The sequence below is a fragment of the Notothenia coriiceps genome, unplaced genomic scaffold (assembly GCF_000735185.1).
Source record: "Notothenia coriiceps isolate Sejong01 unplaced genomic scaffold, NC01 NC01_scaffold00037246, whole genome shotgun sequence".
NCBI lineage: Eukaryota > Metazoa > Chordata > Actinopteri > Perciformes > Nototheniidae > Notothenia > Notothenia coriiceps.
Genome location: NW_011369947.1, coordinates 13,725,469 through 13,749,510, shown reverse-complemented (window position 1 = coordinate 13,749,510; position 24,042 = coordinate 13,725,469). Strand labels below are relative to the sequence as shown.

Here is a 24,042-nt window from a genome sequence, read left to right as displayed (position 1 = left end):
CACAATGCTTGCCTTGAAACACGGTTTTCAAAAAACTTCAGTGAAAATACTCCAAACAGCCCAAAACTTCACAGGTTTGGTAACGATGCAGCCATCAACGCATCTAAGCGTATTATGGGGTGTCATCAAATGCCGTTGCCATGGCGACAGATCATTCGCCATCAAGTTAGTTCACAAGTTTGCAGTTCATATATTCTGCTGCTTTTCCAAGCCTTTTTACTTTCTTTTCTTCTCTCATCACACATTCAAGCCCCCAGTGTTCATGTATCATTTCAATCTAAATTCTTCACTTTCTTCTTACACATTACATTTCAGCATAGCAGTTTAGCGTCAGCTTTTCAGCATAAAGCATTCCCACTAGTAATTTCTTCAGGAATTGCATTCTCTAGTTACCTCATACAACCCCACTTCAAAACATCTAAACTATCCCATTAAGTTTCCCTGTATCTATAATGATGATGTGCTTTAGTACAAGCCTGAAGCCCAACGTCATGGAATGTCTTTCCGCCTTGTTTCAGAAGTGGCAGTGTGTAGAGGACCCGACTGGCAAGCTGAGGCTGTATAAGTGTAAGGGCATGGCAGGTCTCTTTGCTCCACGCATGCAGGCTCTGATGGCCAGAGGTGCCTCCCACCTCCAGATGCCTCCCCCCTCCAACTCTGACGGCTGTAACTGCGACGATGTGGGCTTCAAAACATCCTTCCTGAAGAGGAAGAAGCTGCTCAACAAGAAGAGTATGTTCCTTCTGTCACTCACATGCACCATTGTTCTGGTAGTCGTTATTAATAGAACTGATTATGTTCTGAAAGACGGTACTTTGAAATGTCCTTGCAGAAGCCTTGTCAAACGGGGCCATTAACATCCAGCTAAAATAACCACCTTCTAAAGTATTCATGAGATGAGGAGCATGTGTCTGTGCTGCCATCATGTGGTCGACTTCAGTAGAGCATTTAATCATAGGTCCTTTGAAGAAACACTAAAAAAGATTGCAATTGTTGTAATTTAATTCCAAGTGCACATAAAGAGTCTTACATATATCAGTATTTGCTTTTGTCATTTGCTGGTGCTCACTTGTGTACACCGCTTATATTTTGATCTTCATCCTTCTTTTTCATCTCCCTCAGATCCCTCTGTCTCATCTAAATCAGAGATGAAATCCGGTAAGGCTGTCTCGAGGAAGCGCTGGGCCCGCTCTGTGTCCTTTGAGCTGGAAGGGGACCTGTACGCTGTAGACCTGGAGCAGGGATACCAGCCCCTGGGCTCTAAGAATAGCAGCTGGGCCCCACATCAGAGCAAAGTGGAGAATGAGGAGGATAATGAAGAGTTCAGTGGCATGGGAGCCACAGCCACACCCACCACCAGCAGAACAGTCACACCACCTGCTTCTCTTAAAGTGACCTACAGGTAAGACAGTGTCTGTATTAACGTGACATGTTTGTGGTGATAAAAGGAGAAATAATGTAGACTTACACATGCTGTTATTCTTTTTTTGTATCCTGCAGGTGCTCTATTCTTATGAATGACACAGTGCAATGTGACGGAGGCCTCTACAAGTCTCTTCAAGCATGGAAAGACCACAAACTGCACATTGAGCATGAGGTGCTGATACAAACTCTTCCTCAACTCAACTTCATTTATAATGCCTTTCACACAAAAGGCACGTGAAAAAACGTTAAAAAAAACAGAAAAAAAAAAATATTTGGATTTTTGCAAGTCTAAAAATAAAAAGTTAGATAAATAGAAGTCACTAGAATAAATTAATGATAGTATGAAAAAACATGATTAAGACTTGTGTAACAAATAATGACCAGTAAAAGCCAGGCTAAAAATATATATTTTTATGTTTCTATTAAAATGTATTTTAGCTCTGAGCAAAAGTGAGTCAATAAATAATAATAATAAGTTTAAATGCATGTTGAATCGGACCCGTAAAGCCAGTTTTGCAGGTTTTTATTAGCGTGTTGTATAATTAGGTTTGTGTTGCTGTGTTTGCTCCTCCTGTGTTCAGATTGAAACCTTGCAGACCAAAATCAAGAACCTGCGGGATGTGAAAGGTCACCTTAAGAAGGTGCGGCCAGAGGATTGTCAGTGTAACACTCCCAGGTGAGAATGTGTTCGGGCAGCATTTATACCTGTGTATCAATATAACTACATAGGTCACAGTTGTTTCTTGTCTTCACAGTTATCTCTTCAAGAATAAAGAGGCCTACAGGCTCAATGCAGGGCGCATGCTCTCCGTCAAGTAAGAAATGACATTGTTTGTCAATTTATATTTCCTCATGCAGTCTTGCTCTACTGAATTGGTTTTGTTCTTATTAGAATGCCATCAAAGCTAAAGAATCAGTGGCTCCAAAAGGAGCAGAAGCGCAAGAAGAAACTACGTAAATTCCTCAAGAGGCTCCAAAACAACGACACTTGCAGCATGCCTGGCCTCACCTGCTTCGTCCATGACAACCATCATTGGCAGACGGCCCCCTTCTGGACAAGTGAGGAACAACATAAAGATAAATAACTTTTTTTCAAAGCAGCTATGGTGACAATCGTTTTTTGGAACAGTGTTGTAATAACCCGTTGTTTTCCACTCCCACCCCTCCCTTCCTCACCTACTCCGGTACCTCCCTCACTCAGTGGGTCCGTTCTGTGCATGCACCAGTGCCAACAACAACACGTATTGGTGCCTGAGGACCATCAACGACACGCACAACTTTCTGTTTTGTGAATTTGCCACCGGTTTCCTGGAATATTTTGACCTCAACAGTGACCCATACCAGGTATTTCATTTATACAGCCGCACTGAATAATATTTCAGACGCATCAATAACATAATAACTATAAAATGATACCACAACATGATTCATAGTGCATTCCTGTGAGCACAGGGGGTACTGATTTTTCCAGAGATTTCACAGGAAAACACTTACTGACATTCTTTCCTTATTATTCCTGTAGCTGATAAACGCCGTCAGCAGCCTCGACCGCAATGCTCTGAATGCAATGCATCAACAGCTCATGGAGTTACGGGCCTGCAAGGGACACAAGCAATGCAACCCAGAGAAGGGTGAGTAAGAAGCCTCTCAGGCAAACATGATTGATTATAGTGTCTCCGGTCATTTTACACTGAGTCTAATGTTACCCCTGCTTCCTTTCAGGAGGAAAAGAGAAAAACTACTTCAGTGAATACAGGTATTTTTTTTCTTCCTCCTACAGCGCAGTTGATTACTTTCACAAACACTGCAGATGGATTTCAGGTTACAATTTGAAAGGTTGGAGGTTACGGCCTCCCTAGAGGGCCCTTGGTTATGTTTTATTCTCACTATGAGTCATCTGTCGGGAAAGTAAAATTCTGTGATGTTGAGCTGAAATTGAACCTCTTCAAACGGGTTCCTTACCGTTGTGATCAAAGGCTCTTTAGCATGCAGAAGCCAAAGAGGGCCGAAATGCAAGCTTGCTTTTTAGCTTCTGCTCTACCCTTCTTGTAATGAAGCCTAATTGCTTTTCTCTGCTGTGTGTGTGTGTATATGTGTGTGTGTATGTGTGTGTGTATATATATGTATATACACCTGTTTGTTTGTCTCCATGCACTTGCATTTGCCCCGCGCGTGTGTACGTGCTGTGCATGCCTCAGGCCAGTTCATCGTCGAAAGAGGCCAAAAGTGAAGAAGCCTTCCTCCAAATCGCTGTGAGTTTGTCATAACCCATCTGTTCCCGCGTAGTAAGCCAAGCTCTTCCCCTATCTCCATCCAGATTTGTTTTCCGCTTGGTCAGGTGACCCAGCAGCATGCTCCCCTCACCCATTCTAATGTTCTTCTCCTATACTTACAGTAATTCTGCATTGCAAAGCTGCACTCCATCTTCTTTTCCATTCCACCACTCAAGTCAATAATCAATGCAGATGTGACGTTGTGTCATTATGTTGTTTTGTTCTGTTGTGTTTAGTCCTGTTCTTGTCATTTCTTACTTTCCCTTGTAGTGTTCGTAGGAACAGATCACAGCTAGAGCCATGGTTTCCAGTGAATGCCTCAGTTAGAACATTTAACTCACAGTGTTTTCTCCCATTCACAGAGGGCAGATCTGGGAAGGATGGGTTGGTTAACCGCCTGCATGCCACAACCCACCTCATCAGCCTCCTCCTGAAGGAAGGAGATTGAGGACCAGAGGACCTTGACCACACTTTGATGGACCACAACCTGAGATACTCCTTTACTCTCATCTGGGTTTTACTCACCCAGGCAGAGGAGATGCTGAGAATGACAGGAAGCGCAAAGACTTTTCAATTCCACGTTCGCACACATTTCATTCTCATTATGTTCTGTTACCCCTCAGCTGTCCAGAACATTAACAGGGAGCTGCGAATCAGGTTGGACAGTTTGATGTCCACAAGCCATTCTGTCCAACCGTACTGCTTGTACATAATATATATCAGCTTTCTTTCGTGTCATATGGGACTATGTTGGAACACCGTGAGTTACAACTCTGCTGCTACTCAACGATGTCACGGCCCTCATGATGTCTCTGTGGCACATGCTGATTAGCTTAAACATTTGGAGTAACAACAGGACATGTTTTCTTTCTCTGCACCAATGTGTCTGCACATGTAAGTGGTATGGCGTTTAAACGACAGACGAGACTCTTTCGCCATAATCTTTTGTATTATAGTTGTAATGCTGATGAATGTCCTTTATGAAGCATTATCTTCCTCAAAGCTGTGAGATTGTCTGCCTTGATCCAAACACACCCAGTGTCAGCCACTCCTTGGACAGGCCTGTAGATCCCACCACTTCTCACAATGATACAACTCAACCGTCCAGAATATTTGAGCACTGGAAGGTGTCCTAAGTGAAAACCATTGTACTGCTTTGTATCGCGAGTTATCGCACTGTAGAAATATCTAAGTTTTGTTCAGCTTGCTCTATATGGTGCTACAGGATATCAATACAGAGGTAAAATCTTGCTGTACAGTACAGTATGTATTTGAATGTATGTTGTGCAATTAATATAAATGTTTACAATATTTTTTATAATACTGAAGAGGCAGAGCTCCTTGTATGATATGGGTATAAACTTGTAGGGAGAAATGTAGCTTGAAATTGCCCGAAACTGGTATGTCCTTTCCTTATTTACATCGGAAAAGCACTTAAAGGGTCCACTGTGAAGAGATGCGTTTAATGGATAAATAGTTTACTCTGTGCCAGAGGAACAACACAACAGTGTAATAATTATTGATGTGAATTTTAGCTATCTGCCTTTGTTAGCTTCTTTAATTATAATTTTTTCTAGCAAAGTTTCCATAGACCTGAGCGCTGATAGTAATTGTGAATAAAGTGTTGTTTGAAACTGAACGAGCCGAGTTTAATTGTGAAAGTGCATGGTGGTTTGTGTTCCTGTCCAGCAGGGGTCTCTGTCTGTCCAAAGGCTAACACCAGGGTAACATCCAGTCTATGCTATGGGTAACATGCTACTTAATTTACAGCACAGTGCAAATACAATGGTGCACAGAGAGTTAGGCGTGATAATAAAGTAAAGAGTTAGGCTCCTCTGCTCTTTGACTGGATGAGTAAAATGAGAATAAATTGTAAAATGGGAAATGCAAGAAGTACTCGGATAATTTACTTAAAAGTAGTACTACTGCAGTGTAAAAATACTCAGTTATAAGTAAAAGTTTTGCTTTTAAAAATGTACTTCAGTAAAAGTACAAACGTTTTTGCATCAAAATGTAATTTCAGTATCAAAAGTAAAATTACTCGTTTTGCAGAATGGTCAGTTTAAGCACCATATCTTTTTTTGGATTGGGAGGGATGGGATTGAATTAATCCAAAATGTTGTGTAACCTGAATTGTCTAATATACTGTGTTGTAAATTGAAGATGTTGCAATAAAAAATGTATGATAAAAAAAAATGTAATCTGCAAAGTAACAACAAACTGAATCTGTAAAATAAATGTACTGGAGTAAAAAGTACAACGCTGCAATTGTAGCAGAGTAGAAATAAAAAGTAGTGTAGAAATAATTAAGAACAGTACTTCAATACATTACACCACTTATTTTATGCTATTTAAATAATGAAAAAGTATACCACATAGCACATATTGCTGTGTTGCTTAGCAACCCCAGTGTTATGCTAGGCTACTTTTCAAATAGTATCTTTAGCTAACGGCTAAAATGTGGTCAGACTATTTGATAAGCACCTTTTACGACTTCATTAAACACAACCATGATACATAAACTATCAAATGAAATGAAACAGAAACATAATGTAGTTATTTTTTAATTCACAGAAAGATAGCTTTAAACGTTTATATATTGCTACAACAACAAAGTGGCCGTTAGTGTTCCGTGACGCAAAACGTGATGTGATAGTTGTCCACAGACATTTTATGACTGGATTGTTCAGCCAACTAAGCCATTAAAATGTTTTTCTTATGGTTTGGCCCCTCTACTCTTTCCAGACAGCCAGTGGTGGGGATACAGGGACGTGGAGGGGGTGCAGACTGGGTGACCCCCATCCCAACCTATGACTCACATGCGGGGGCGGAGACTCCATATCGGATTCACCACGAAGGACTGTCCCGTACTCACTCGTCGGACGACCGTACTGTTCGCACAGAAAACTACCTTCAGCCCGACACCAGCTGAAATATCGTTTTCCTTTAGCTTACGCCTCGTTTACAATGTGAAGAAAAAATGGCCGGAACAAGGTACGTTATCTCTCATTTCGATTATAACTGATAGAAACTTAACTAGAGAAAGTTACGAAGCTCGGTTGCCTCGCAAACCAGCCCGCCGCCGACAGCTTTCTGAGGGCAGACTATGAACCAGACCACGCCGCTGTGCATTGCATTACATGTTTTCAGTATTTTAAAATGTTTGTTGGTAGTTTTATAACTTCAATTATTGCTTACATTTCTGGAAATTAAGTTACATGATTGGGAAAAGTCAGTAATGTGAAGAGAGTAGGTTGAAATGATTCATTTAACCTCGACATTTAAATAATATTAGCTATTGGTGTCGCTATTTTTATTAACAACAAGTGGTGTAAAGTAACTAAGTAGATTCTACCCAACTACAATTCAGGGGTTAATTATGTACTTTTACTCAACTACATTTACTTAATCCCTTTAGTAACTTTACAGATTTGGAAAAATTATGTGAAATATATTAAGTTTACAGAATACTTTTGTGTTCACAACCCTGCAGCAAACAATTAAAATAAGCTGCACCTTTACCAACTTGATAAATACATAAAATCAAATCATTATTATCAAACATGTAATATATATTGTTCTTAAATGGTCCAATCTGCATAATGAGTACTTTTACTTTTGGCACTTGTATATTTAGATGCTAACACTTTAGTACTTTTACTTGAGTAACATTTTGAATGCAGGACTTCTACTACAGAGTATTCCTCGACTGTGGTACTTTTACTTAAGTACAAGGTCTGATTACTACCACCCCTGTTTAAAGGCAGTGTAGGTTGCTAGCTTGTAGGCTATGATTATGATAGAAATGTAACCCTTAAAGTTGAGTTCTGCCACCACTTAGTACCTGTAGTTGTGGGGGAAATTGAGCTGACTTTCTTTATATTTTTTCCCCAAGTCTTTGCTGTGGTTAGTAGGCAATAACCAAACGGAAGTCAAATGTTCCACAGCCCATTTGTTGCTCCAATTTTTACTGGAGGAAGCTAACTGGAGCTCAAATAGCTACTGGTTTGATCTCCACATGTTGAATTTCTTCTGCATCTGCTTTGCCTGCATTAAAACTTTGTTTAGCTTTTATCGGCTTCTTGGGACAGATGGTTTGCTTTAGTCCCCACAGTCTATTTAAAAATGTTGAGATGTATTAGGATAAGCTGCTTTAGGATCTCTCCAACAACTTCTTTTTATTACTTATGCTTTTGTATAGTTCAAACTTGATGGCTTTTAATGGCTAAAGCTGAAGTTTGAGAGTCTTTGATATCATATTATTCCTATGTATTTACCTCCTGCTGAAAACTAAACCATGGACATTGTTGGAAAACAATCTGCACAGACAGATGTCATTTATATAGCCTGAAGCGTTTAGTTTGGCACGCCATGCCACCCTGTCTTCCTGGGTGCAGCAGTTTCACCTTTCTCTGCCAGCTGGTGCTCATCTGATGACAGCGCGGTGTTGGTTTATGCAGACGTGTTAACTTCTCCATCTGTCCAGCACTACATCTCTATCTGTCCACCAGCACTACAACACAGACAGAGAAAGGCAGGACGCCGGGACAAGACAATGGTCCCTTTGGTTTTCGCTCGCTCCTAAAACGTGTCTTCCACTCATTTGGGCCTTTCAACGTGAGGAGTGGACATTAACATAGTCTTAACATTGTCTCACTGTTATCCTTGTCAATGGGCATACAGAAGGGAACAAACCATGCATTTCCCTAACAAGATAGATCAAAACTGGGTCTTTTGAAAAGGACAAGGCAGGATGTCCATCCTACAGAGAATTTGACAACGGAAAAGTTTGTTTGCATGTTGAGAGGAAGTGATTTTGACGCCTGTACTTTTTATGCGCTTTGACATTTTACCAATGTAATGGCTCATTTTGGAGAAACACTTTTTTTGGACAATTTAAAACCAATTATGTTTCAATTATTTCTTTTTTTTAGTACTATACGCCTACTAACATAGCTGCGTTTTATTGCTCTTATTGCTTCACTCACACTTTTCATCTCACCGTTATTCTCTGCGGTCTGCCACAATGAAACAGTAATGAGGTTAAAGTGATTTGCCAAAACACATTTATATGTACCTGTGCAGACGCTTTTATTTTAAAAACCTTTCCTCTGCAGAGATTAAAGGTGGGGTTAGCTTCCTGGCCCACACTAGCTGGAACCTGAAGCTCAGTGTGCTGATCATTACTCAATGGCTTTAAGGAATAATAGCTTGTGGGATGGTCATACGCTCTAATACGCTGTGAGGATGAATGAGTCATGTTTTTCAGAATTGCTGACAATTCTTTATAATCAAGTGAGCTGTCAGTAAACAACCTAAATGAGCTTTACACTAGGGCTGCACGATATTTGAAAAAACAGACATTTTAATACCTTTTATCCAATTGTTTCTTTAAATTGAATCGACTGCAATTGGCACGTTTGCTTTGATTGCTTGATAAGATAATAATGAACGATTGTGATTAGTGTATGCAGAGCCTGTATGGCACACACTAGCAACAAACTGAGTTACCAAGAACCCTTAAATCAGAGGAAAATAGGTTATACTGTCTGGGACATACTTCAGTTGTAAGTAATAATTGGAAAGGTGATCTTTCCTTTTGTATCAGCTGCATACAAATTGAAGCATGGCTTGTTTGTGTGAATTTGCCTTAATTTGCAAGTCCTATTTTACTATTGTGAAAGCACACATCACAATGTCAATGCTGCAAGGATATATAGTGTAACTCTACTCAGCCCTACAGACACATAAAACACACCAGACACATAGAAATGTAACTCTGCCTCGAGCACAGTATTTCTTTTGGACCCTGAAAAGCTGCATCACAGTTGTCTCCCTCCATTCCAAACATAAAGCTGTGTTGTTATCAAGAAATATTAATCCGTCCCTTCACCGAGGATCCCTAGCGATGGCCTCTTAAATCATAATCCCCCAACCCCCCCTTCTTGGGGCCCGTACATCTCCACCAGGCTGCTCTGCACTTCTAAGCCTGGAGATCTGCCGTCTGCACCTTCACTTCCTCCAGAGCACCATCCGGACGGTTGTTTCCTGTGTGGCTCCTTGGGCCAGCCACTGAACCCCCACTCACCCTGTAACTCGGCCCTTGGATTAGACTCTGGCATCGTTTGTCATGTCAGCAGGGAAGGATTTCGGGGGGGGAAGGTGGGGTCTAACTCAAAATGAAGTGACAAATCTCTGCTGCTGGTGGTTGGCGAGCAGGTCAGAAACTCATAGTAAATGTTATTTTGGACGCGCTCAGATGGCAGAGAGTTTATTTTTAAAAGGCAGAACATGTCTTCATTTTAAGTATGACCCTAAATGATCTGACAAGATAATGTTTGGACAATGAATGTTTAGGGTTATTAAGCACAATTACAACCTAATAGGTTAATTCATTTCTGTTGTTTGGATAAGTGACCCCATTGTTCCCGCTCCGACAGCTGGTGTACTGGACAAGGCCGGCCTGTATGTGTGGTAAACACCCGGATCCCGTCCTCAGCCTTTCCTGCACATGTTCACTCTCGTCCAAAGTTTTATCTGACCTGAAAAATCCCCATGTGTTCTTCTGCGAAGGAAAGGGGAGGATTTAAGGAAGGACAGGGACTTCTGTTTGGTCAGGCTTACCCCTATAAAAAGACATTTATTGACCCTGTCGTTGGAGTAGTGTCTCAGACAGACCGTGACTGTTCAGCCGAGCAGTAAGGGGGCCGGAAGTTCCCAGCATTTCTGCTGAAAGCTGCAGCTTTCGTGGGAGAAGGGAGAATGGCAGGACAAGACAATACTCTCCATACAGAAATCACAGGGCGCTTCTTCTCTGCAGTGAGTTTGAAGGCGGATTACAGGGAGGGCATCTGAAGTAACATTCAAGACTGCCAACGCTCAAATGTTCAGCTGGAACCGGTGGTGAGGTAGGCCCTATTATCTGACATCTCGTAAAGAATCGGTTTGTTGCAGCGGGGGTGAACGATTTGGCATCTACAGGGAATTTCATTCTCTCAGGCCATGTTAAATTGCTAGTTGGAAAGAAGCATGGGAAAAGCTGTCCTTGCTGAAGGGTGGCTGAACAACCTTGTGCGATCCAGTCTAATCCAGTGCCAATGGAGAGGGGAAACTGTCTCTAGTTCTGGATTAGGGCAGCTGTTGAAGGAGGTCACCCCAGACCTCGTATACAGTCCTCCCCGCCGCGGCTCTGATTGGCTGGGCTCCCCTGTGTGGAGGCACCACAGAGAGTTCTCGCTGAATGAAGTCTGCCTGTTGATCTGACAATAGTCTGTATTGTTCTGTTCCATCACAGGCTTTAGAATAGGGTGCATTTCACAGGCTTTGTAATGCACATGACCGTGAGTCAACACAGGACATTCTTATCAACTAGGTAACCATTTTGTTCTATTCCCACTCTTTCATGTCTAACGAGAAAGTGTTGGCGGCTGCAGCAAAAAGGAAAATGTTAAGACTTCTCAGTGAGATCAGTGTGTTTGCGTGGATCTGTCAAAATAGCCCTATGCATTCCTTCTGGCTGAAGACATTACAGTATTGGCTGCATTATGCAGAAATCGTAACTTTTTATTTTATTCCTATGTTTAAATAAACAAACAAACATCCAACAGTGGCACACGCTGAGGCATAAGCCTAGAAAAAAACCGGAGCATCTGGTTCTTGTGGTTTTAGGAGTGTGCATCGCTGATGACTCGGACATTCCTATCACGCTATTCTCATGTGATACTATATACTATATAACATGAAAGAGTTAATTGGAGGTATGTTTACTAATCACTATTGACTGAAAATGACGTGTCCTTGTTGTGTTTGACTTAACATACATTGGCAGGAAGATAGTGTAAAAGGGAGCAATCTGATGGGGTTCAACACTTTACTTTTATATCTGGCATATCATGGGACTGTACTGTCTGCCTACTGCTTTCTGAGATCAGTACTGCCATAAAAAAATTGTCACATCTAGTAAACAGCTTGTTAGCGTCTTATCCATGCCGGCCTTTTGGAGGTAAATCAGGTGACAGTGAGCTCAGGAGTCCCTCTGTTCATCGTTATCCTTGCCAGCCTTGTTCTCTCTGCCAGGCATGTGGCAGTTTGTTCTTAAAGTGATTTAGCTCTCCTCTTTCCCTTGGCAACATGCAGCCCCGGTTCCTGGGTCATTAAGTCCGGCTCCTTCGTGCCTTACGTTTCTTGCTGTGAAAGACGACCCCTGAACTTGTTTGCCAATGTCAGCACACTAGAAGTGAGGAATGGACACTGACAACTGCTGCTGAGGGCTGGGGGGGAAAAGAGCAAAGTGGAGGAGGGGTGAAGGAGAGAGAAAAGGTTTGAAATCTTATTCAGGCCATGTCCTTATTAATGCAGTTCACTAAGATGTCTTCATTTAAAGTGCAAATGAATATAAATCAATTGAAAGGCTCATTTATCATCCCAGCTTCTTCTCCATGATTTCTCACACCCTTTTGATCATCTGAATTCACCAGGCGCTGAGCAGAAGATAGATTATCTTTGCCCGCAAGGCAAAGCAACACACTATACACAGCCTACATTCAATGTAGTGATTCAAAAGACTTTATAGATTCTCTCAAAAGGCAGAATAGTAAACAATCAGGCAGCATGCGGCCGTGTGTCTGTTTTACAAAGCACGCCACTGTTAAAGTCAGAGAACAAGATAAGTATACAGCATCCTAACCCGGGGTATTAACTTTATGAGGGGATAAATGCCAAGTTGCCTTTCAGAAGTCCATTACTCTGTAACAGACTCGGCAGTCTTTATGCAGGTTTGTTTGTTGTCAAATTAAATGCATGGCCTACTTGCATTCTCACGGGGACCAATTGTACCATAAGTTCTACGACCTCTAACCCTGGTGACAGGACAGGAATGGGAGGTGTTAAACAAAAGAGCCGAAGAATGTATGAATGACAGGTGCAGGGCTTTTCTGTCTGTCATCTGAAACATGTGCACTCTCCCCCTGGTTGTTCTGGACGCCCGGGCGGAGTTTAGGAGTCAGCTCACACATCCTGCACAGAAAAGATCCGCCAACACCTCGTCCCAGCTCTGTTTGCAACAGAAACATTTAATTCAGCATCTAGGAAACAAACATGGGGACTAGATGAACCTCCATCAAACCTGATTCAGGTTGTCACTATCAACAAAGAGTACGGGCGATGGAAATACAGCAGCCCGAGCTGACCTATCCTTTGTTGCCCTTATTTTTATTGGGTTTGGGAATTGCATGCCACTTATGTCGAGACCCTGACCTATGCCAGCCCCCCTATAAATCCTTAGAAAATCAAACGGCAGCAACCAATTATTCTGACTAAAGTATTCAAAGGGATTGTTTGGATTTTCTGAAGTGAGGTTGTACGAGTCACTTATTATAGTCGGTGGTCAGCTCGTGCCCAGTTTGGAGAAACAGACAGGAGAATGGGCAGAGGGCAAAGCAAAGTCCTTCCTCGGCTAGCAGCAGCAGGAATGGCTTTCTTCAATGCTACCAGACCACATTGAATAAACAATGATTTTACATTGCAGAATACTGGAATGTTTGTTTGTTGTTTGACTTTGATGAATCCTAACTAACCATTTTATAACACTAAACTAACCCATCGAGGCATCTTTTTTGTCAATGGAGACAGCTGGGCTCAAAATGGGAAGATGATTGTCTCGGCTTATTGAAAAGGGCTGTCTCTTGGCGGTGCACATATTCTTTATATAGCTTATACTAAAACAAAACCATATTTTTCAGATGGGTCTTTCTTTGAGGTGTCTACTGATGTCCACTGTTAAGTGTAGGTAATAAATGGACTATGGACAGGTAGCCTACCTCAGACAAACCCACTTCAAAAATGTTCTTTAAAAAAGAAGGTGTAAAGTGAACGTCTCTCTATTTGTCTTAAGTGCAGTCGTGTCCAGCTGATAAGGTTGCACGTCGTGGAGCTGCTGTCCACTTCATCCAGAAAGCGGGACTGTCGCCACGACACTCAACATGCCGGGTTTACGATTGCTCTCTTAGTTAGTCACAGCTACTGGAACTGCTGCCAAGCGCTCAGTAGTCTCTCCATGTCTCTGCTCTTGTTTTACAATATTTAGATAAGCAGGTTGCCTAGCAGCCATACTGAATAGACTTTGCACATGGTTTATAGATCATCCAACAGACTTCTACTTATGGCAGATCACTCCTTTTATTATATTGGGCTGCAGGCCTCTGCTTGCCCTGAGAAAGCACATTACCAGTACTTTCTCATTGTTGCTACATTTTTAATAGTTTTGTACTCGTGCGATTAGGTGAGTCTAAATGTATTCCTCTTCTCTCAGCAATTACTTATTTCAAGGCCAGTATCTGAGGAGAAAGGAGGTTTTATGTCTGTAAATAGGAAAGAGCAGGTCTGTAAAAATACCGGCCAGGGTGGACCTTGGCCTGGTGAACAGAGGGCTAAGGTTTCCTATGAATGGCAGACCCTGTGTGAGAACTCAGCCTGCCTCGGTCCACAAGGGACGGTCACTAGCAAAAGCTCAGAATAGTGTGTTGTTGGAAATGGTTAGAGGTTACCTTGCAGGAGTCCTGTTGGTAAATGGGAGTTTAGATGGCTCGCTGGTTTGTCTATAATCTCACTTTAACAAGTGTCTGGTAAAATTGATGCATTTGGCTCTAAAGGCGTCCTATCTGTCCATCAGCAATGTCACTAAGGCATGTAGCTGCATTTCAGCCATCACTAGATTATCTGATGAAATGCTACACAGAAAATCTTTTACACTCTGTAATGTTTTTTCTTTTTTGGACAATATCAACAGCCACATTGGTCTTTGAGTTTGTTGGAAATCCATAGTTGGACAATGACACAAGGGAGCTCGTTGCCCTATTTGTAGTGAATGTATTGTCCAGTCCTCTATGTTTACCGCTGCTGGGAAAAGTGCCATTTACTCTTCGGCGTTGGCTTCGAACAATGGGGCAGATTCCATGAGCTATATTCTGTTGTTTCCCTCACTCTGGGAAACCGCTCTCAGTTCTATTTAACTTTGGACCTGACTCCAAATTGTAGATGATAGATGATGTACGTCTCTTTCAGGAGACCTTTGGCTCGTTGGGACTGGGAGTAACAAGGTTGTTAAGAAGTTGTGCTTGACTTTGCGCGTGTCCATGTTTCAGTTTTGGCCTCTTGGTCAAAGTGGCAGGCTTTGTTTGCACAGATTTCTTTTTTACAAGCTATATTTTTAGTCGCTGTGGAATAAACATAGACAAGCATCTCCTTGACCCAAATGGGGGAGAGAGAGGGGGAGAGAGGGAGAGATAGAGAGAGGGGGAGAGAGAGAGAGAGAGAGAGAGAGAGAGAGAGAGAGAGAGAGAGGGAGAGAGAGAGAGAGAGGATTTAACTAAAAGTTACTATAATTAATAGTGTGTCTAATACAATCTGTAAGATCCTACTATCCTAAGAAATAGTACTGGTTTAGGACCATGCACACCCCCACCACAGGTCTCTGGCATACACGTCTGCTTCAATTAGATTGAGTTTCCCCAGAGGTACATCAGGTGCTGTCTCGTTCAGTCAAAGGGCCGTGTGTGTAACAAGTTAATTTTAGTTCAATATAAAACATTTCTGTTGGAGTCCAACATCGCTGAGCTGGTGCAGACTGCATTCCAAACCATTTATGAACATTTGCAGCACGAGGAAGACTGCCCCGTCCTGCACTATACTTTTATGTCTGCCTCTTGAGTCAGGGAATCAACTCAAGCTGTGTAGGCTGAAGTTAATATGTGCATGGATTTTAAGATATATCGTAGAAATTCAAAGCAAGTGGAATGCTGTTGATGGCTACCTTATTTTTTGAAAATGAAGGGGTTATTCTGTTTCTGTATTGTTATTTTAATGTGTCCAACCTCATCCAGTTAGATCCTCGACCTGCAAAAGTCCATTTTGTACTAGACAAACTCATGAATTGGACATCCCATCTGTTTGAATGTTCCCAAAAGGGATGTACCAGGAATTTCCGCACCTGGACACTGGTCCTTCTTCCTGCTTATCTGGTCGTGTCAACAGAGCCCAGCAGGCTCGCTCTCAGCTCTAAATGTGGTTTATTTACCTAGAGGGAATAGCCCTTATGCAACCACTACACCCCGTGCTGCTAAACTCGTCAGCCGTGGCCCCGACAATTGACCCTCAAAGCATGGTTTCCTGTCGGGGTGTTCAGGGCATGGTACAGCATGTTTAATTCTGTGCAGGTTTTCACAGAAAGGGACAGACAGTCTCCACTTTCCTTCACCGCATGTTCATAAGGGATCGGTTCAAGTTGAGAGTGATGACAAACGCAGGCCTGAATAACAAGGAATGCAGCATGGAGATATCGGTTCTCAGAGTTGTAAGGCCTCTTTGGGAGGGCCGGGGGCATTAAGAGGATACAGCGCTGCTATGTGTGGGGTGGTATTGACTGTTTGTCCTCCGCTATGAATGCCCCATTCTTTGCTAGGCTCCCATGAAGTGTTGTGAATCTAATCAGTCTGTAAGTCATCTTCTGATAGTGGGGCCTCATTGTGGGGCTCAGACTGTAAACACCATTATGCTGCATTAAACCCAACCCCTGCCACTCAAACAAACACATGCATACATTTTCTGACACTTCTTTCCACTTTTTCCCTCCTTAATTTACCCCTTTCGTCCAACCTTAAACCTTGTTGGGTTCAAAACACAGTCTTCAATTGGAAAGGTCAGGGTTGCTTGCTTGCTTGCTGTGAGGGATTGGACCAGATGGCTCCCAGCATACATGGGAAGACAGTATGTGAAAAGCTTCCATATCCTCCCCATGCTCTTTCTATGTTAACCTGGCTGTTACAGTACATTGACCCACCGAGGGCCTGGTACTGGCAGCACATGAAAGACGTGCAGGTGGATATACTTTATACATGATGAACAGGTAGTTAGTCAAAGCTTTGCAGTTAAAATGGAGAGCAGCTGTTGTTCCCAGTGAGTTACGGTCAACACGGTGACATTGTAACCCTGGAAGACCTATGTGTGCCGCACACAGGGTTGATTTGGCAGGCACATGAGGAACGAATGGCGGTCATGTGATGGACACTGTCGGCTCTCTTATCCACGCTAAGCTTCATGCCCCTTTGGATCATCACAGGTAGCCCTGACAGCAGACTCACTGTCACAAACATCCGTGACAGTGAGAAGAAAAGCTTCTCTGTCCTGAGAAAGCTGGGAAGGTTTCCAAACCTGTGGCGGATTGTTGTGACACTAATTCCTCCACACTGGCAATTTTCTACCACACATTCTAGGCTAGAATGGGGTGGGATACTGGAGAAGACAAATGATCTAACTTCACCAAAACCTCCAAGTAGTCATTATGAAAAGGGAGCGTTGAGATTTATTGGATATTTTTGAGTCCTTTCTCCTGTGTGTGGGTCTGGGGAAAGGACACTTGCTGGCTGTTTGCAGTGTTCCTGTTCCCGCATGGAATTGCTGGCACAGTTAAGGCCTGCATTAAGGAACTAGATCAAAGGAGACATAATGGAGCCCACTTAGACAGTAGCATGACCTGGATATCAAGCACCAGCAAACTGCAGACCTCAATCATTTGTCACACATTTATTGACCCTGATGTAGGTGGCTACAGCACATACCTGCAATATGGGATGACATCATTCCACTGCAATATGCCACACACTTAGTTTTAGATAGTGTCCTATCGTTTCTCAGAAATTCAGTTCATGGTCTTGCCTTTTGCATATTTTTTCTCCAATGTGGGTTGTCTTTTTCTATTTCTCTCCCTGCCTCTAATTCTATTTTTGCACCACCCCTCTGCTGTGTCTTCTTTGTTGTCTGTGAGTATTGTGCTGAGCTGGCTGTTGCCACTCAGTGATTGTAGCTAAGCTCTGTGGTTTTTGCGTTAGTAGCACTCTGAGCGTATTGCTCTCTTTGGGCCCTGCTGACTCCATGCCTGATGTCTCACTGGGCATGTCCACCTGTTCCCTTAATAAGGAAACGCACACACCACTCCTGCTGCTCCATTGCCTACCAAAGAGATGACATCATTGCTCACACACACACACACACACTCACACTCACACTCACAGATGGATGCTTGTAGGGGATACAAGCATTGACACTCTCTCCATATGGCGAGTGTGCCTATTTGGGCTTCTCAGTCTGTTTAACAGTGTGAGTTGTTTACTGGTTGTCGGGTTGATTAGTACTCAGGCGTGACTGTGGCCTCGAATGCATCATCTTATCGTGTTGGTGGTAATCAGCATTTCATTCAGATCTCAATACTTTTTATGTTATTTATGACACTTATGGATAGATAAATACATTTAAACTGCTGCTACTAATTCTTTAGCCATGGTTGTGTACTTATTTGTCTTTATTTGTATTACTAATGTGTTCTTTTCTTTTTTGTTATTGCTTGCCTTTTTTACCTGCTATGCCACTTTTGCAGTAACAATTTCAATTTCCCCGCTGTGGGAATAATAAAGCAACTCTAATTCTGATACTGAATTTCTTTTCTTTCAGTGCTGACTGGGTGGAGATCCTGGAGCCACGCTCCCGTGAGCGTATGTATGTGAACTTGACCAGCGGGGAGTGCGGCTGGGAAGTCCCGTCAGGTGTTCCTGTCCGGCAGGCAGACGGTAACCAGTGGTGGGAGCTGTTCGACCACCACAGTGGCCGCTTCTACTATTATAACTCCACCGGACGGCGCACAGTCTGGCATCGACCCCAGGGTGCTGATATAGTGCCGCTCTCCCAGCTCCAGGCCATGAGGCGGTGCAGCGAGGCCAAGCGGGCCGGAGGCAGCGTGGACAAGAACCTCCATGGAACCACGGGGAGCATCAGCAGCGTGGAGAGGAACCACCATGGAACCACGGGGAGCATCAGCAGCGTGGAGAGGAACCACCATGGAACCACAGGGAGCATCAGCAGCGTGGACAGGAACCACCATGGAACCACAGGGAGCATCAGCAGCGTGGACAGGAACCACCATGGAACCACGGGGAGCATCAGCAGCGTAGGGAGCCAGGGCCGCTTCACCCCTCTACCGGAGCAGGACGGAGACAGCCCTGTCCCCAGAGCTTCGGACACCAAAGAGGAGGCCGACACCCCTGAGCTGGACCCGGCTGAGGACACGAGACATCAGGGAGACGGAAGCAGCAGCGAAAACAGCACAGACGCCAGCAAAGACCCTCAGAGGTAAGCCTGACCCAACGTACGGTAGCCCCTACAGTAAGTCTGGAACTGTACTTAATCATTAGTGGATCAAATTACCAGGAGAGAAGTCAGGAAATGTGATAGTCATCGCAGCATGTGGCATAGTGAGCCATAATGACTTTCAAATGCTCCTGCTATGAGAACTCGCAGGATTATTTTGACTTTTGACCGCTCAGGCTGAACTCAAACTGCCTTTTTTATTTTCCTTCTCACTTATCTGAACATTCCATATGTCCCCTGTTTCCATACGGCTGCCTGTGAAGCGTGCTAAGCCATTTCAGCAAATCGCTACCAAATGGGGAGAACGGGTCAGTTATATTACAGAGCACGACATTTCCCCCCCCCCCTCACACTAGGGTTAGTGGGGCAGAACGGCCCCAAACAGTAAGTCATTCAGAGACACCATCATGTGCTCGGAGTTTTGGCCCCGTCCAAACCACCGTCTCTTCCCTCCAAGCAAAATTCCCCACATGCCACTTGTGTTTCCCCTGGCAGAGTGCCACCAAGGCTGTCTTAGTGTCCTTCTGTACACTCACAACCACCCTGCTGTGCTCCAATGCCTATTTAATTTTCCTCAAACAAATATAGGCCCCAGGCGATCAAAGACTGGTTACGCCCCGAATGGGTGGGAGCTTAAATGTGCATGCATGAGAGGCATGTGAGAGAGTGTTGTCTGTGGTTAATGGCAAACACAACCGCCACATTTCAGCCGCCTGTAAACAAGGCGAACCCTGCTGGTTTTCATAGACTCTGCTCCGGTTCATCCCGGCTCTTCTTGTACATCACCATGGCTCTCAGGAGGTCTCTCCCCTGACCCTTCAATCCTTTGGGATAACGTAAAAGTGGAGGGGGAACTAATTGTTCGTCCACGGCTGTTGAATGACACAACTGGAGGTAGCATCTTGCATTACTGATGTGCACAGGGGGTGTTAAAACTCTCCACTTTTCCCCAATGATTCAACCTCTCACAGAGCCTTTTTCTGCCTTCCCTTAAACAATAGCCAGCTGTGTTCCTCAGAGTAAAGCAGAGGAGTATTTATCCGTAGAGGTTGGTCACCCTACTTAGCCATATGGCTCTTCACATGCTCACCAGCCTCCATTTTTAGCAGGTAATTGGATACCATTACAAAATGCACAGAGACGGTGGAATGTGACAGCTCAAAGTGGATGAAAACAAACTTTGAGACATGCTTGTCTTCAGTTGTTGCCCTGCCTGATTAATAATGACAAGAACCAATGGGTAAGGGTTGCCGGGGTCACAGTCAGTGCATGACATTAAGGATTTGTGGGCCATCTAAGCTAATTTACAGATGGCCCTGAGCCCAATAGAGATTGCCCTGAAAAATGCGCGGGGACGAAATGACGCACGAAGGGTTTGGGGGGCCTCCCCCTAGAACATTTAGATTTTTGCAGGTCTTAGATGCTGTCTGGTGCATTCTCTAGACTGAATTATAAGATGAACCAGCACAATATTATATTGTACAATTTCAATTTTATTCTTCATTTCACTTGTTTGTTTGTTCTTGTTTGTGTTTGCTCGCTTGTATGCCCTGCATAGCTATAAGAAATACTTAAGTTACTGGTCAAGACAAAAAAGTAGAAAACATTACATTCAGTTCTAACTGCCAAAACAAACATTATTTACACTATTATGGCCCCTGTTAAAAATGTTTGTAATGTTATCTACTGTAAGTTGGTCGAACGAATGCCTCCTCATCCGGAATCTGACCGAGCAGACCCGAGCAGCAGTCGAGAGGAGCCGAGCGCATCCGCGAAGCATACAAAATGGCGACGTCAGAGTTCCCGTTGGCCGGCAAATCTAAATCTCTTCGGTCACAAATAATTTCCCTTTAGCACAATACCGCTTCAGTTGCGCCACTTATGTGACAGACAAGAAGAGTATGTGACAGACAAGAATAGTCAATTCTAATGTCTAACACTTAATGTGGAGAAAGAGATGTCCTGTATGGGTTGATTGTGCGTTGATCTGTTGGTAATGCCTCGGGGTTCCGGTGGGCATGTAAACAAATGCATAATGCTGCGCTATACTTTGTGGCCTCACCCAGTTGCATAGCGACACTTATTGTTTAGGTGTCTTTTAATAAGCAGGTAGTCATATCAATAGCTGGATCTGATCGATATGGACATAAACGCGAGTGAAGTCTAATCTGACGGGAGAGAGAGATCAGCTGCTGCTGACGAGTCGACACGCAGCTCTGCATGATCACATGCAGCGGTGAGCGGACAAAACACACACTTCAGGTTAGAATATCACACGTAGCTATTTTAATTACCTCTCAAACTACCTAAACTAGTTATAGATATGTTTAGTTTTACTGTCGGGTCACTCATTACTGGATCCGCGAGCTGCATGATACTGGCATAATAGATTGCCCGATCGGGCAACCAGCAGGTGAGGCTTCATTGCCCGAGCTAAATACTAGATGGCCCCGGGCCATCGGGCAGTCCTTAATGTCGAGCCCTGACAGTGGTTTGACGTTAGCTAATTGTTCCTCCCAATACAGAGGAGTTTTAGGGGCTTTCATGAGAATATCTTTTTCATGCTCACATTACTTCCGTTCATAACTTTTCTTAGTTCCAAAGAGTAAGGGGTTTTTCATTTTTTGGTCTGAACCTCTCTATTTTGGGCATGTCGTCACATGTTCCTTTTTTCTTCCCGTTTCTTTTCTATTTGGAATTTTAGCGGGGTTGAATTTGATTAACTTATGACCGTTTGAAAAACAATGCTGTTCTTTGTGGAGATGGGACAATCCCAGTTCTTCCAACAACCGTTTCCTTTTGTTCTGAGCTATTAATAGATCTGTTCATAACAGATAGAAGAGTTTCCAAAGTGTTCTCACAACACACCCTGTGTGTTATTCTAAGCTCTGGTTGGTTAGTGCAGCTTCCTTTCCCTCTCCCTGTCTTTGTGGAGCTCGTATCTTTGTCTATATTCGTGCCTTTAGTAGCACACGTATGTGTTGACTCAAGTGCCAAATCTGTTACTCATTGGCCCAGCCTTATCACGTTTCCTGGGAATTTCTGGGTACTTTGAGCCTGCGGAGCTCATCAGGGAAATACCTTGGTCTCCAGGGGAAAACATGTCTGTCACATGTGGTTACGGGCACAGGAAACCGAAACACACTGATCTCTTTCCACGATTGAAGACCTACAGGTGTTACACATCAACTAGCTTATAACATTTGTATTGAATTTCACCCACCTCTCAATGCATGTGGGTGTATATGTCATCAAACGGATAACATCTGTATGGGATTTCAGCTTAGACAGTGTGCGACCTGTGCCCGTCTTCACCCTGTGTGGGCTCCCCTTCAATGAGCTTTTTAGTTACAGGAGACCTGCTGAGTGGATGTTAAAAGTCTGCTGAGGACACATGACAGCATGGTGTGTAAGACAACCCAGAAGCGACCCAAGGTGGTTCACATTAGGGTCACAGACCTCTTTGTCTTATGGGCTGACCTCAGGTATAATGGGCCACTAAAAGGAACAAAGGCTCTCACTTAAATCGAGTTGTACCACCGGGGTCAACTGAGAGCTTTTTCTATATAAGCAGGAAGTCTACTGAATGGAGAAGAACACCAAATGACTTGTATGTTCCCTCTCATTTAGCCATGTAATGATATAGCGGTGCACCAGCATTTAATCTACGGCAGACACACTGACATTACACACTTTTCCTGATTGCTGACTAGCTTTAAAATCCTTTAAAAAGATTGAAAAATAGTTAGATGCATCAATTCCTTAAACCTCTAATCGGTCTGAGTTGTTTTGTTTTTGTTATTATACCAACATAGAGTAAGCTTCTACATTAAAGAGGGGTTAAATGTGTAACAAGTTTAGTTCAGGGAATGTTGGTTTTAACGTTAGACAGACTTTAGGGAAACTAATGGCAAAAATATTGTTTTAAATCTCCCAAAACATGAATTGATCTCTTAACCAACTAAAAACAGATTGGTAAACGTATGATTTTAATTTCTGTTTCATTTTCTTTGTCGGGGAATTTTTAGGTGACTTTTGAAAATGTGCATGAAAGCAAAAGTATTTAAAAACAAAACAAAACATGCTTCTGCTTATTCTGCATGCTTGTGACTGTCTGTCTGGCTATGAGTCATGTAAGAGAAATCACCGTGAGCGGGTTTACTTAGGAAACAAAGGGGGCGTCTTATGGGGTAGATAAGGCTATAAAGTTTTTAATGAGCCACACATTGTCTGCATGTTTACCGCGAGAGCTCAAGCCTCTCATGCTTTTCATCTCTGTGCCACTCTGAGGACCTAGCCACAAAGCCTTTTACACATACTGGAAAGACATGTTTCATCTCTACACTCCCAGTGTGGTAAGCTCATTTTCAGCTCGATCCAGATGGTGTTTTAAGTCTGCCTATTTTCTTCAAAAAAGTTGCACTTTGAACTTCTGATCCGGTTATGTGCCTAAGTGCTTTGGTCTGGTTAACAGTGACAATGTCCTTATTTTGTTTTTACCTCTCAGTGCCATTTCTCTCCACATTCCTTTCTGTCTTTTCCATTCAAAGTTTATAGTATCCTCAAGAACTAGATTACAGAGCTAGAGTTTTATGTGTCTCACTGAAGCAGTGTATCCAACAACCTCTTTTGTTTTATTTTAGAAATCCTTGAAACGCTGCTTTTACGGTTAACTTCCATATGGCGCTGTGGTACGGTAACATATCTCCGGTGTTTTCATGGAGAACCAATGATACCACATGTGAACTGACCTTTAGGCATCCAGCCATGACTGCAGCAGCTCATGTTAACCATGCAGATATGGTATTAATCAGGGTGGATTACAGGGTTTCCTTTTTAAATATATCAATTATAATTTTATTAAACATTTTTAAATAAATGGATGGATTGAAATTGATATGATAAAGGCGGTCATTTGGTCACAAAAATGTAATGTACATTCGTAGATGGCGACAATTTCTGATGTAATGTACCTCAGAAAGATTTCCAGGTCGGTTCTGACGTTCTCAAAATACTAAAAGTATTAGTGTTTTCTACATATAGACTTACCTGGGCGTATATAACAAAGGTGGGGTATATTTGGCAACGCTTTTTAGTGGTTAATTTATTTGTATTATCGTTAGCGTCAGGAGGGATCTGCTTTGATAAA

General features: G+C 43.0%; 2 protein-coding genes across 4 annotated transcripts; both read left to right on the top strand.

The window, feature by feature from the left end:
- Positions 1-521: 521 nt before the first annotated feature.
- Positions 522-5,871, top strand: LOC104965854 (extracellular sulfatase Sulf-2-like). 2 transcript variants are annotated; one of them, XM_010794883.1, is made up of 11 exons: positions 522-732; positions 1,123-1,402; positions 1,501-1,597; positions 2,007-2,101; positions 2,181-2,240; positions 2,318-2,484; positions 2,627-2,769; positions 2,948-3,056; positions 3,148-3,181; positions 3,624-3,677; positions 4,061-5,871. In XM_010794883.1, exons 1-11 carry the CDS (start codon positions 576-578, stop codon positions 4,089-4,091), a joined length of 1,227 nt encoding a protein of 408 aa, XP_010793185.1. In that variant the 5' UTR covers positions 522-575; the 3' UTR covers positions 4,092-5,871. The 2 variants fall into 2 exon arrangements, with proteins under 2 accessions (XP_010793185.1, XP_010793186.1); XM_010794884.1 differs by lacking the exon at positions 3,624-3,677 and having other exon boundaries at positions 4,061-5,870.
- Positions 5,872-6,505: 634 nt separating this feature from the next.
- Positions 6,506-18,892, top strand: LOC104965853 (rho GTPase-activating protein 39-like). Of its 2 annotated transcripts, none has more exons than XM_010794881.1 (2): positions 6,506-6,692; positions 18,201-18,892. In XM_010794881.1, the coding sequence occupies exons 1-2, from the start codon at positions 6,679-6,681 to the stop codon at positions 18,877-18,879; spliced, it is 693 nt and encodes a 230-aa protein (XP_010793183.1). In that variant the 5' UTR covers positions 6,506-6,678; the 3' UTR covers positions 18,880-18,892. The 2 variants fall into 2 exon arrangements, with proteins under 2 accessions (XP_010793183.1, XP_010793184.1); XM_010794882.1 differs by lacking the exon at positions 6,506-6,692 and adding an exon at positions 10,390-10,606.
- Positions 18,893-24,042: the final 5,150 nt, after the last annotated feature.

Bases quoted from the DNA above. Each gene is read 5' to 3' on its own strand.
- LOC104965854 (XM_010794883.1), top strand. From the start codon at position 576: ATGGCAGGTCTCTTTGCTCCACGCATGCAGGCTCTGATGGCCAGAGGT. The intron at 2,241-2,317 runs GTAAGAAATGAC...TGTTCTTATTAG, and splicing joins GGGCGCATGCTCTCCGTCAA to AATGCCATCAAAGCTAAAGA. The intron at 2,485-2,626 runs GTGAGGAACAAC...TCCCTCACTCAG, and splicing joins GACGGCCCCCTTCTGGACAA to TGGGTCCGTTCTGTGCATGC.